Genomic DNA, 12707 nt, shown 5'->3' on the forward strand with positions numbered 1-12707 from the left:
ATGATTCATTCAAATGAATCAAGCAGCAAACAGCCAAAGCGTCTGCAGACGAAAACAACAGAGAGCGGCTTGACTCCGGCGGCGCCCTGTAATTCCCTCTGGTATCCGTTCAGAATATAATTTCTCGTCTCTCAAAGAATCACACGTCTTCATTACAACAGCGCGCTGACTCCTCGTGTTGGCCGCTTTGATTGGGACTTCAGATCAGTCAATCAAATCAGTGTGGGTGAGGTGCTGGACGGGCCCTCGCGCCGAGCATAGCTGAGATTTGGAGATAAGCTCAGAGCGCTGGCAGCACACCCAGCTGCTGCCTCTGGATCCGTCCGCATTCCCGAAGTGTTGCGGGGTTAAACTCTGCAGACGGGCTGGTGAACACCTCTGCCAGCTCACTGCTCGCCCCTTCTAGGCTGCTCCATGTTCTGCAGCTGGATCACAACACTCTGGGAGGGCCGATCGCTGAATGTCTTGGCAGGACTTCTGTTGTGTCTCTTTACGTGTGTGTGTGTATTAGTGTTTGATATCCTGCTGTGCAAAGAAGTCCTTAACCAGGCTGACGTGCGAGCTCATCATTCGGGCTCATCATCCTTGCAGGCTCCTGGTATTGAACCCGCTGCATCCTCCCTCCTTCCCTGTGTCTCACCAGAAATAACACGCAGTAGATTTCACTGTGTGAAACCTCTGTTTACTCCTCAGTTAAACCAGGTTTCTTAATCCACACTAATATTGGTTTCTTAATCTTCCTTGCTTGCACACAGGGCTTCAGCCAAGCCATATATTAGAATACAATATTAAACAGTTACTGGAGGCCAGTATTGTGTGTTTTTGTCCACAATCTCTGTAAACCAGTGGTTCTCAAACTTTTTCTGCCATTCCCCCCTTTGGAGGAAGAAAAATTTCCACCCCCCCCCCCCCAAATTTTTTGACAAAATAGGCCATGTTTAACTTTATTGACCTATTAAAAATGACAAACATTCCTTTAGTTTTTCAGAACTAGAAAAAATGAAATAAGACGTGTTTCATCCCTGTCAAATATCTCTCCATTTTAAAAACAGACCTGACAACCGTTGCTATGAAAGAGGTTTAAAGCGCGCTTTGGTTCCGCTGCGAAAAAAAAATTCGATGTCCAAACATTAGTTCCCCCCCCACATTAGTTCCCCAACCCCCCTCCCCGTTTGGACGTCGGATTTTTTTTGACAAGCTCAGGTGTCCAGTCTTCTGTCACAGCTGCTCAACATGATAACGGAGCGAACCAAAGATGTGCGTCGCCGCAGCAACGGCAGCTTCTGATTGGTCGCCAGGTGAAGTTTGTGAGAGCGAACAGGTTCCCGTTTTGCCCGCAGTCGCTGACGTTTCAAAAACGTACTAGAGTAGAAAAACAGAAACAACAAATGTCTGGTGCGAGAGCGACGGTTCAGCCCGTCCGGCCGTGGAGGGACAGGTGCTGTACCTGGGTGGGTCCTCGCACCCAGGTTTGTCCCCTACACATAAAACGAACCTTGATGCCTACAGCACCATCACCGAGTTGAACACTCGGAGATCATTTCTTAAAATCAGGTGCAGACAAGATGCCAACTCCCCACTTTGTGCAGGAACTTTACTGAATCGTGAAGAAGCAAGAGTTTTGAATACAGCGACGACAAAAATGTTCCTGTTTGCACTTTCCTCAGTTTGTGTTCATGCTTGTGTGTCTCAGGTCGAGCGACTACGGAACCACCTACACCAAACTCAACCTGATGCCCGGGACAGCCCTCGTGGTCACCAGCTTCTACATCTGCCCAACCAACAAGAAGAAGGTAGGCCCTTCATCACGTCATGGAGCGACTGTCTCCGCCAGTAAGCCTGTCGACATGGATTCATTCTCTTAAAGCTGCTCATTTGTTGTGTTGATGAAAGTGTGAGTTGGTGGCTACGCAGACAAGCTAATATATTAGCCACCGAGGATGATGACAAATGGCTCTGGGCGCATTGGCAGGAAGGTAAAAAGAGCATCACAGAATATGAGCTGATGAAAAAGTTGACATCCTTGTAACTCGAAGAAATCTGCATGGCGACTGGAGTGTGACTCGCGAGGGGATCTTGGACTCAGGTGGAGTGGTTCCTGCCATCGCTCCGGTTGCTCAGAAATGACGTCTTGGCGCCATGTCGGTGCTGGGAGAAGACAAACCAACATTTCACAGTGGTGAAGCTGGCAACATTTTCTTTGAGTACTCAGAGAAACTCTTGTGCTCCTCACTTCTTTATCGTCGGTTTCTGTGGTAAATATTTTGGGGGGGGGGGGGAACCCTCGAAATGTAACTGGGTGTTCAAGTCTACCAAATGCTTGTTGTGTGTACTGAATAATAATTACCTCAACCTCGAACCCCGTTGGTGAGCTTTCTAGAAACCTTAATGGTGCTGCATCACGGCGTTACTGTAATTTACAAAACGCTTGCCTGCCCCGTGCCTATGGGGTTGAATATTTATTCATCTTTTACATCTTGTTTACATTGCAAATGCTTCTCTCGATCCCCTGATATTTTCTCTTGGCGTTCTGTGTGTGACACCCTTTGGCTACATGCGCCACCATATCCCGCACGTGTTACCGGATCCGCGGACAGCCTCCGAACTCTGAATTTTTACTGAGATTCTGCTACTTACTCTGAATCGACTGGCCTTATCAGCGAGATCCAGGACTCTTCAGTCAGATCTGGAAGCCGATCAGTTGTGGTCCCTCTTTCTCCAGTCCCACTCACCAACAGAGGGGCCAGACAGCATGAGAGGGTTTAATTACACAGGAATGGAGTCATGATCATTTCCCTCAGGGACAGAAAGAGAGACGGGTAGCGAGCGGATGAGGAGGAGAGAGAGCGCCTGGCGGTTGGAGTGTGTATGTGACAGGATGTCTGGTAAAGTGAAGCAGAAGATTAAGTTGCTGCTTACTGTGTTTCACAGTCTCTTCAGTGCTGATTTCAGGAGCTTGAATCCAAGCAGAATAACACGCTTCAATAACGACAGACCACAGTGCTGGGACAACAAAAGGGCCAATTGCTGTCTTGTGGATTCGGAAAGAATCTGCAGGCATGCAGATTCAGACTTGACGCCGTCCTGCTGTGACGTCATCATCGCACGTGTCACCCAGGTCCTGGGTGGCTTGTACATGATGTCACATAAGACCCGAGACCACATCTCTACTGACTCCCGTAACCTCAGTGTTGAATAACTGTACTTCTGTAGTGATGCAGGCCTCCTGCAGAGGGCGCCATCTTGAGTAGGGTTTGCAAAATTAAATGTAAAGGAATTTGCTTTCAGGCTGCACGGTGGTGCAGTGGTCAGCACTGTCTCCTCACAGCAAGAAGGTTCCGGGTTCGAGTCCCGGCTCCAGCACAGGATCTTTCTGTGTGAGTCTCCATGTTCTCCCTGTTCCTGCTGGGTTCTCTCTGGTACTCCAGCTTCCTCCACAGTCCAAAGACATCAAGAAGGGACGAGGCTGATTGATACTCTAAATTGACCGTAGGTATGATTGTGAGAGTGAATGGTTGTTCATCTCTCTATGTTGGCCCTGCGATGGACTGGCGACCTGTCCAGGGTGAACCCCGCCTCTCGCCCGTAGATGCTGGGATAGGCTCCACCCCCCGCGACCCTTACTAGTAAGGAATAAGCGGAAGATGACGACGACGATTGAATTTGCTTTCATCTACAGGTCTGTTATTGTTCGTAATGTTGTTAAAGGACGGCGGCGTCATTTTATCCTTCATGTATAATGTGAAGAGAGACGAGAAAAGTAAGCAGCCTCCAGGTGGAACCGTTGTCATGGCAACAGTTGTTGCAGATTAGCAAATTGGTCAAAAATTGCGCGAGAGCTTTCAAGTTGTTTTGATATTCTTGTGAGTGTATTTGTCAAACTCCACAATAACCGCCATTGCCATGACGACAGAGAGAAGCACTGCGCACTGTGAGCAGCTGCTTTGCTGCCAGCATCTGGGCTAATTCCATCTGATTTTGGTCTGACAGGCAGGTCTGAATAATCTAAGCAGTGCAGTGAGAGGATGTGAAACGGATTCACTCGGCGCATTTGTGTAACACTGTGTTATAAGTAGATGCGTGGACACTTCCTGTACTGAGGTGATGTGGTAAATTCATTAGTCACGTCATTGGGTTCAATCAATCACAGTCACTCGACCCAATAAACCACAGCTCTGTGTGTTTGGTCCGGACCGGGGTGGCAAATGTGCCGGGTCCGGCCCTGCAGTAGCGCGACACTTACAGGACATTTTGACCTGGAAAACTCGTGTCAACTTTGCTAAAACTTCAGGAAAGTCACACCCAAGGTGAAGTGGAGGCTGTTCTTGGTGTAAATCTAGGATTTTGCTCTCATTTGAAAAGACACAGGGACGTTTTTTTTTTTATCACAGGTTAGAATTGAGGTCATTTGAACACAGAAATTGAAGCTTTTCTTTCTTGGTTACAACATTTTCAGTTTTTTTTTTTTATAAACAGTCACCTGCAGACTTGAGTTCAGATATCGTTGAAAAGAAGTATTTCACCCAACAAACACTCTCATTCCTCTAATTAGTGCTGTGCAGTCACGAGGACTTTACTTTCTCCTCGTGTCCAAAATTCCGACTGATCACATTCGTCAAGTGACCCAAAAGAACGAGCGTGATGAGCGTTGCGTCAGAGAGCAGCAGACGAGTGCGAGGAGCTTTGTGTCATCAGTACGATTTTAGGTGATCAGATGCAGAGACGCAGCAGAAGATCTCAGCAGGGGACGACCGCTCCGGCACTCATGGCTCTCTAAACGCATGTTGAACAATCTTCCCAAGTAATCCCAATAAACTCTGGTTCCATAAGACCGTCTGACTGTGCACAGGAACGTGTTCTAGTTGTGGATGGGCCAAAAAGAGACACGCAACCAGACAAATGTGAAAGTCCTTCACGGGCTTTTTGTCCACTCATTTCTGAGAGTGTCCTGACACACAGTTGGTTCATACACTCCTGAAACACTCTTCATAAATGGACTTGGTTTTTGTTCTGGTGGCGCCGTGAATTGGTCGGATTCAGATTATGTAGATTATGTAGCGAAGGAATATGACAGTTGCTAACCTGGACTTTAGCGCGTACGTGGCAGTGAAGCTGGAAATGTCTCGCAAAGGTAGAGAGAAAATAAAGTAGATAGATATTTGACATCATATCTTGAAGTGTCACATGTTTAGTGCTATGCTGCAGGGAGAAAACTGAAAGAACTCTTTCTTGCACAGCAGTAGATGACATTTGTTCCATGATTCAATCTTGAATTAAGACAAGCCAGACTCTTCAGGAGCGAGCTGTGAATTATAATGAAATGTGACTTTTCAAATTTTTTTTTAAATTGTTTTTTATTTTTGGCTAAATCTGAGGTGGCACAGTGGTGCAGTGGTCCTCACTGTGACCCCCCCATCAAGAAGATTGTGGGTGGAGCCCCGGCTGCAGCACGGGGTCTTTCTGTGTGAGTCTCCATGTTCTCCCTCTTCCTGCTGGGTTCTCTCTGGTACTCCAGCTTCCTCCACAGTCCAAAGACATCAAGAGGGACCAGGTTAATCCAGACTCTAAATTGACCGTAGGCGTGGCTGGGAGAGCCAATCGTTGTCTGTCTCTATGTGTTGGCCCTGCCATGGACTGGTGACCTGTCCAAGGGGAAGGCTGCTGGGATAGGCTCCACCCCCACCATCCTCAACAGGAGAAGAGGGAGAACATGGATGGATGGATGGATGGATGGATGGATGGATGGAGGGATGGCTAAATCAAACAAATGCATGGTAAGAACTGAGATTAACTGTGTGAGAGGCATCGTGACACAACCTGGCATCAGTTTATCACTTCTGTGTCGCCTCTGTCTCCAAACCGTCCACGGGTCACGTTTGACTTAAAGGTTCTCCCATCAGGTTTGTTTTATGAATCACAGCTTTTGTGCAGAAAGTGATGCTTCAGGCTCTTTTTTATGCGTACACAATGGAACAGACGAGATCAGGAGCAGCTGGCGAGGAGGAGGAAGAGTCTGACCTTTGTAATTAATTCAGAAAAACAGCTGACTTAATTTTTTTCCCAAGTGAATGTTTTGATTAGTTTTCGTGGAGACTGAGGCCTGTTTAAGCCCCACAGCTCAGTAAGCGTGCGTTTAAATCCCTGGCGTGTTTTCAGCCCCGTGTTCTGTATGTGTTCCTCATGCACACGCCTCCTCATTCACACGCTTTCATACGCACCATCTGATTTACAAATTAAACACTGACCAGGTGAACCCCGTGTTTGGTACCGAGGCCCCTGGTGTGTGTGTGTGGGCATATTTAAACTGAGATTAATTTAGGAGACGAGATCTGACTGGAATCTGCTGAATATACAGGAGCACCCTCAAATCTTTCGGTCACCTACTGTGAAATAATCAAATGCCATTTGGCAAAAAAAAAAAAAAATCCATCAAGACATGTAAGAAATATTAAATAATGCTCTAAAAATCAATATTACTGCCGTGAAACAACGCGAGTGCTCTGCCCTCAGCAACAACAAACAGAGAGCAGATCCAACGAAAGCCTCCAGATTACCGGCCCTTCACAAGGCCAACCAACACTCACAAAGCAAGAGACACCAAGAAGTAAAACGGAGGCTGTTGAGTCTGAATAGTCTGACAAGCGATGGCGTACGCCGATATCACAGTAGTACTGATAAAGCGCTGAATCGGACAGTACTACAACCACAGAGTACTACAGATCCCACACCGCAGTAGAAATCACAATCCTAATCCAGCATCTTGTTTCAGTGGATAACCGCTGTGATTATAAGTGACGGTTAAATAACCAGCACTTGGATTAATTGCCTGGCTGTCCCTGGCAGAGGAAGCTGTTGAAACAGGCCCGGCAGCACAGCTCATCAGCTTTAGACTGTTTGGCTCTTCGAAAACCAAAAGTTGAACAGTTTTTCCTCTCGAGGGAGAAAATCCAGTTTCATGTTTGTGTCCCGGCAGTATTTGCCGCAGGGACGCACGGACGCATTTGTGATGATTTTAAACGGCTTCTCTAATCTTTAAAGTAAATCATCAAAGAAAGATCAGCCGAGGACTCGTTAAATAAATCAGCCGTAGAGGAGGACGGCTGCTTGAATCATCAGCGAGGCCGCGTGCTTGAACGCGCGCGGCGTCCCCGTTAATGAGGAGACGCTCTCGTTGTTGTTGCTGCAGGGGACCGCCGCTCTTGTTTGATTCATATGAGTTATGTTTGTTTACCTCTTGTACTGTAATCTGCAAACAAGCTTCGTTAGAGTTTGAAGGTTTTTTGTTTTTTTTTCTTCTTTGGTTTGAATTACCAACGTTTGTCCTGCAAAGGTGTTTAAAGACGTGTCACCTGAGCGTGGCGGTCGAAGATGTAAGGACAGGTGCGTTCACGTACATGCACAAACATTCAAACACAGGCCTCTGAGCTGAGAAGGCACAGTTGTGAGTATGATAACTTTTTGTTCATTTTTTTACATAAAAAAGTGAACTAAATGGAGTTTTTTTTGCACGAGATAGCGCTGACTTGGAATGAATTTGGTTCAGAGTGTAAAAAAATGATTGTAATAGATGAATAAAACTGCTTTGATGTAGCTATGAAATGACCTTTCAGTGCAACATGACACAGAAAAGCATGGCTTTCACAGCTGAGTGCATCCGTATGAGAACCAATCATTCCCCTGTTGTTGCCTTCTTTTCCTCTCTCCAGCACTTCTTCCTTTATCCTCTGCCCAGACACAGATCTGGGTCCTGCTCGCTGGCTGATAAGTAGACGGCAGCCCAGTGTACAACGGTGAGCGGAGGTTAGAAGCCGGTGCAAAACTTAACCGGAGGGATATCCATTTTTAGTTCCACTATAGAGGTTCAGTCCACCCACACAGTCACATTTCATTTAAAGTTACGATTTGAAGTCAAACTCAACAAGCTAGTGCTTCATGTAGGGGGTGAAAATGACCACAACGTCAGGGTTTGAACCCCAGAAACAAGGAAATGTTGGTTTATTCAGCATCAGCTGAGGGTGGAATGTTGAATTCGTAGCTGATTTCCGTCAGCGGGTTGCAACCTTTGTTTAGTTAGAAGAAGAAGGAGGCACGATGGAGCTCCATCTGCATCACGAACAGAAGAACACGAGGAGAGGAGAGGAGAGGACAGGCTTTTAGTTCCACGCACCGACTCGGACCCAGCAACAACACAACACAGCTCTCAGTCCTGAGCAACACGCAACTCTTAGTCATGGCAAAACTCAGTAGTTGTTGATCAATCCAGGGACGACGTGTGACCTTGGAGGCGTTGGAGCGTTGATCCCTGCAGCGACGTCTGGAATCTGTCCTCGAGGAGAATCGGGAACTCATCGACCAATCAATCTAATTCCGTCTCCTGCAGCTCCCGATCGGTTCTTGTGGTCGATGGTAAACAGAAAAGAATAACAAGAAACAAGAAAGACGAGAACATCCCTCAGCTGTACATCAGCGTGATATCACCAGTATCACCGGGCCAGAAATCAGTCAGTCAGAGGAGTCAAGTTCCATCTTAGAAGTTAAAAAAAGAAAAGTTTAGCTGAACTAACTTTTTAACTTTGTCCGTGCATAATTGCATTTAACCAACTAAACTATCTCATCCCTGATAATAGTGCAAAAATCAAGAAGAAAAAAGGTCAAATCAGCAGTTTTATCAATAAACCCTCTGCTCCAGGAACGCTGAGTCAGGAGTTTTACAACACCACCGCACGACAGCCTCAGCACAATGGAACCCACCCTGCTGGGGGACTTTGGTCCAAATATTCTGTGGTGTGATGCAGATTACTTTCAAAGGCCGATTGAGGATGGGGGGGGGGCAAGGACAGCTTCACACACACCACTGATGATTGGAGTGCAGCATGACTCTCAACCACAATGGCTGAAACTCTACCTGTGGTTGCAATAGAGGAGGGGGTCGTGTGTGAGTGGACTGCCAGTTTGTCCTGCTCTTCCAGTTCTTCCAGTTCGTGAAACTGACGTGCATGTTAAGATGCTCAGGTTTTATGAGGTCTGTTGTCATTCTAAAACCTCTGCAGTATTTATATTATATTAACTTGATTATTTTTATGAAGTTAACAAATACTAATTTGATATAAACACAAGGAAACAAAAGAGGAACTCTGAGAAAGGTGCAGAACGCCAATCCGACTCCCAGCGGCGTGATCGTTGTGTGATCGTTGCGTGATCGTTGCGTGATCGTTGCGTGATCGTTGTGTGATCGTTGCGTGTGCGTCTGACTTCAAGAAACTGAACCAACAAAGAAGTTTCTAAGTATTTTAAAAGTCCAGTTTTTGTCCTTTCTAACATCCTGTAAAGGGACAGAGTAGGAGGGTCCTTGGTGGCCCTTCACTGGTGCAGGTCCAGTCCAGGACTGTTCTGATCCACATTCCTGGTACCACTGCTACTGCTCCTCCTCGAAGGGTGAAGGAGTAACTGTGGCGGTGGTGAACTTTGACCCTGCACTGATCGCTGCTGTGACCTGTCCTCAACTCCGTGTCGGGCCTGGGTCTACAGGGCTAAGCTCACACCAGGCCTAAACGGACTGACCTGACCCCTAATCTGCAATCTGGATCAATAGGCAGCCAGCTGGAGCCATTGCCACGCTGTCCGGCCCAGCCTGGATGGAGACCGGCTCCACGTGATCAGTCATGCCGCATTGGCTGGGACGTAAACGCCGGGCTGTGTCACAACTGTGAAGTGAACTGGACTTTGCTCACGTTGCCATGCAGAAGACGTCAGGGGTGAGAAGGAAGTCCACGTTCTTCCACAATGTAATGGATCAATAATTCTACTCTGAAGCAGTGACTCAGGCCTCACGGTCGCTGCTGCCATAGAGAAGTCGCGTCTGTTTTGACATGCGACCTAAACTAGTTTGATCAGGGAAAAACCTAAAAATGAATCACTGTCGCTAATCTTTTTTAGTGTCTCGCCCTGATTTCCAAGTCCAAGTCGGATGTCTACAAATACGTCCTTGTTTAGTCATTGATTTTTCATCAGGTTTCATTATTGAGTCGTTTGTAGTTCCACTCCCACCACCAGTGAGATTTAGGTTGTAGCGCAGAGATGCACAAGCCTCTGGATGCCACCTGCTGTTTCCTGCAGGGCTCTGTGTGTGTGTGTGTGTGTGTGTGTGTGTGTGTGTGTGTGTGTGTGTGTGTGTGTGTGTGTGTGTGTGTGTGTGTGTGTGTTTAGCCTTTTCTCAACTCACCAAGAAGTAAGACCCTCGGCTCTCCGCGAGGATTATTTTCTGCACTTCAATTCAAAACATACTTGATAGGAAACGCGTTGAATAAATGCATGAACTTCAAAGTGAGTGCTGAGCTCATTTGAATCTCTTGTCCTCAGGCAGGTGAAGTCCTCATTTAGTAAATTAGTCACATTTGGGATTCACGAGTATCAAGGTGTCAGTCAGCAACACACATGATCATCATGACATCATCTGAAAGACTACGCTACTGTAGCCAAACTTTGACTTCCAGTCGCCATCTCCACATTAAATATGGCAGTAAACGGACTTTTTATTATGCTTTTAAATGTGGTTCCTGTCACAGTGAATTTGCAGAGCTATCACAGCAGAAAAGCCTTGATGTTTTGCTTTAAGTCTAATTAAGCTCAAAGAATATTGAAATTTTACAGTCCTCCAAGTATTTAGGAGCTGTAATCAACACTAAACTGAGGGAAATATTGATGCAGCGTTCAACAAACTCCACCGCGTTCCACGTGCCTCTCCCTGACTGTGCTTTTCACTTCGTCTCAGCATTTTTACTACGTATGTTCGGTCACAATGTTGCATTTATGTTGAGTTTCTTTATGGTTTTTGTGTGCTTCATGTGTGCGCTCTGTTGCACAGCTCCCTGCACCGCTGGGGAGGGATAGTGGTAACTGATCTATAGGTGGAGTGGATTCATTTCATCTTCATTACAGAGCAAGACTGAATAAATCAATGCGATAATCTGATATTAAATCATTTCCTGATACAACTCTGCGTAACAGATGTTCAAGAGCCCACAATTAATTCTCCTATTTTGTGGAGCGTTTCCAGTATTTTTATGTGTTTATGTATTTGGTTTAAAGTTCCTTGTATGAATAGACATTTCTGTGAATGTCCATTCATGTTTAGATTTGCAACGGTAGTCCCATAAAATACTTTGTAACAGGAGTAGCAGTACTGTACAGGTAGTAGAGACACACCTCATAAGAACACACAAAATACCTCGGAATAGAGAAAACATAAAACACTCTTCAGCTTTTTTCTGTGGACCTCCTCTTCTTAGTAAATTGGATTTAAATCAATGATGCCTCCTGGTCTGAACTTGGGCTTGATCCGGTTTTTGGTTCATGAATAAACTCGACCAGATTTCCAGAGTTGAGATGTTTGCGTGTCCTCGGGGAAGAGCGTTGTCTCCTAATTAAAACAAGTCCTTCCCAGAGCGTTTTCCAGTTGTCTACAAATCATTGCAACATCTGAGGGGGCCAGAAAAAAAAGTGTGATACTGCAAACAGACATACTGACTTCGTATTAACTTGGATTAATGGGTGTTATTACTACAGATGTTATGTACTATTTACGTTTATTCTCAATCCATCCTTCCATCCATTTTCTTCCACTTCTTCTGTTAAGGGTCATGCGGGGGTGGAGCCTATCCCAGCAGCCTTCCCCCTGGACAGGTCACCAGTCCATGGCAGGGCCAACACATAGAGACAGACAACCATTGGCTCTCCCAGCCACGCCTACGGTCAATTTAGAGTCTGGATTAACCTGGTCCCTCTTGATGTCTTTGGACTGTGGAGGAAGCTGGAGTACCAGAGAGAACCCAGCAGGAACAGGGAGAACATGGAGACTCACACAGAAAGACCCCGTGCTGCAGCCGGGGCTCCACCCACAACCTTCTTGCTGGGGGGTCACAGTGAGGACCACTGCTCCACTGGGCCGCCCTTGTTCTTTGTCAGCACTTTTAAATTTGCAGGAATGCTTTTCGCTGGTGTGACTAGCATTTGTCAGTCAGCAGCCGTCAGTAACCTGAGTCGGCATCTCAGCAGGAGCTTAAATGTCACCAGCCTTGGGAACTGAGGGACAAAATACCAGAGTAAAACCTTCACAAAAAGAACGTAAGCAAAGTCAAAGAGCAAGTATCGTTCTCGCTGTGCTTCTCTGTGAGTGGATCTCCACCACACTGATCAGTATTGAAGGATAAATACGCCCCTCGATTAGTAATTCAGTGCAATCCTCAGAGGTCTGTTGTTACATTCTGTGGTTAACACTGAATAATGCATGTTACCCTCAACATGTACCTGCACTCGTCTCTTTGGAAAAGAAGAAAAAAAACCCAAGTTTTAAAAAAACACTGAAAGACTGAAGCAACATCACGAGTTTGTTGTAGAACAGCAACAGTGCCTGCTTACAGCCGCTTTGCGCTGTGGATATCCAGCAACTCGTTTCCTGTTCTGCTGGAGACTGACAACTGCAGCAACGTATTGCTGGTACCGTTACAAAGTATCTTCCAAATCAACTACATTCTAATTGCAGCCTTTGCTTCCATCACAAACACTCACACAATCAAGCCGGGGACCTCATTCAGAGTCTTCACTGCACCTTTTGCCACCTGTCTTTCTCACTTTTTCACTTATTCTCCAATTCCACTACAAAAGAAGGGGAGAAAGTGTGAAGGGGGAGAGAGAGAGGGAGAGGGGGG

At 46.3% G+C, this 12707-nt stretch overlaps 1 protein-coding gene across 8 annotated transcripts in view; it reads left to right on the plus strand.

Annotated features, from left to right (window-relative positions):
• Positions 1-12707, plus strand: part of sorcs2 (sortilin-related VPS10 domain containing receptor 2) — a 186501-nt gene that overhangs the window by 84646 nt on the left and 89148 nt on the right. For all 8 annotated transcript variants that reach the window (XM_086197831.1, XM_086197830.1, XM_086197832.1 and 5 more), the window contains exon 3: positions 1694-1793. In XM_086197831.1, coding sequence (XP_086053957.1) covers positions 1694-1793 — 100 coding nt within the window. The remainder of the gene's footprint in view (positions 1-1693; positions 1794-12707) is intronic.

The sequence above is a fragment of the Aulostomus chinensis genome, chromosome 24 (assembly GCF_037954235.1).
Source record: "Aulostomus chinensis isolate RoL2024-O1b breed Wild chromosome 24, RoL_Achi_v1.0, whole genome shotgun sequence".
In the NCBI taxonomy this organism is placed as follows: Eukaryota; Metazoa; Chordata; class Actinopteri; order Syngnathiformes; family Aulostomidae; genus Aulostomus; species Aulostomus chinensis.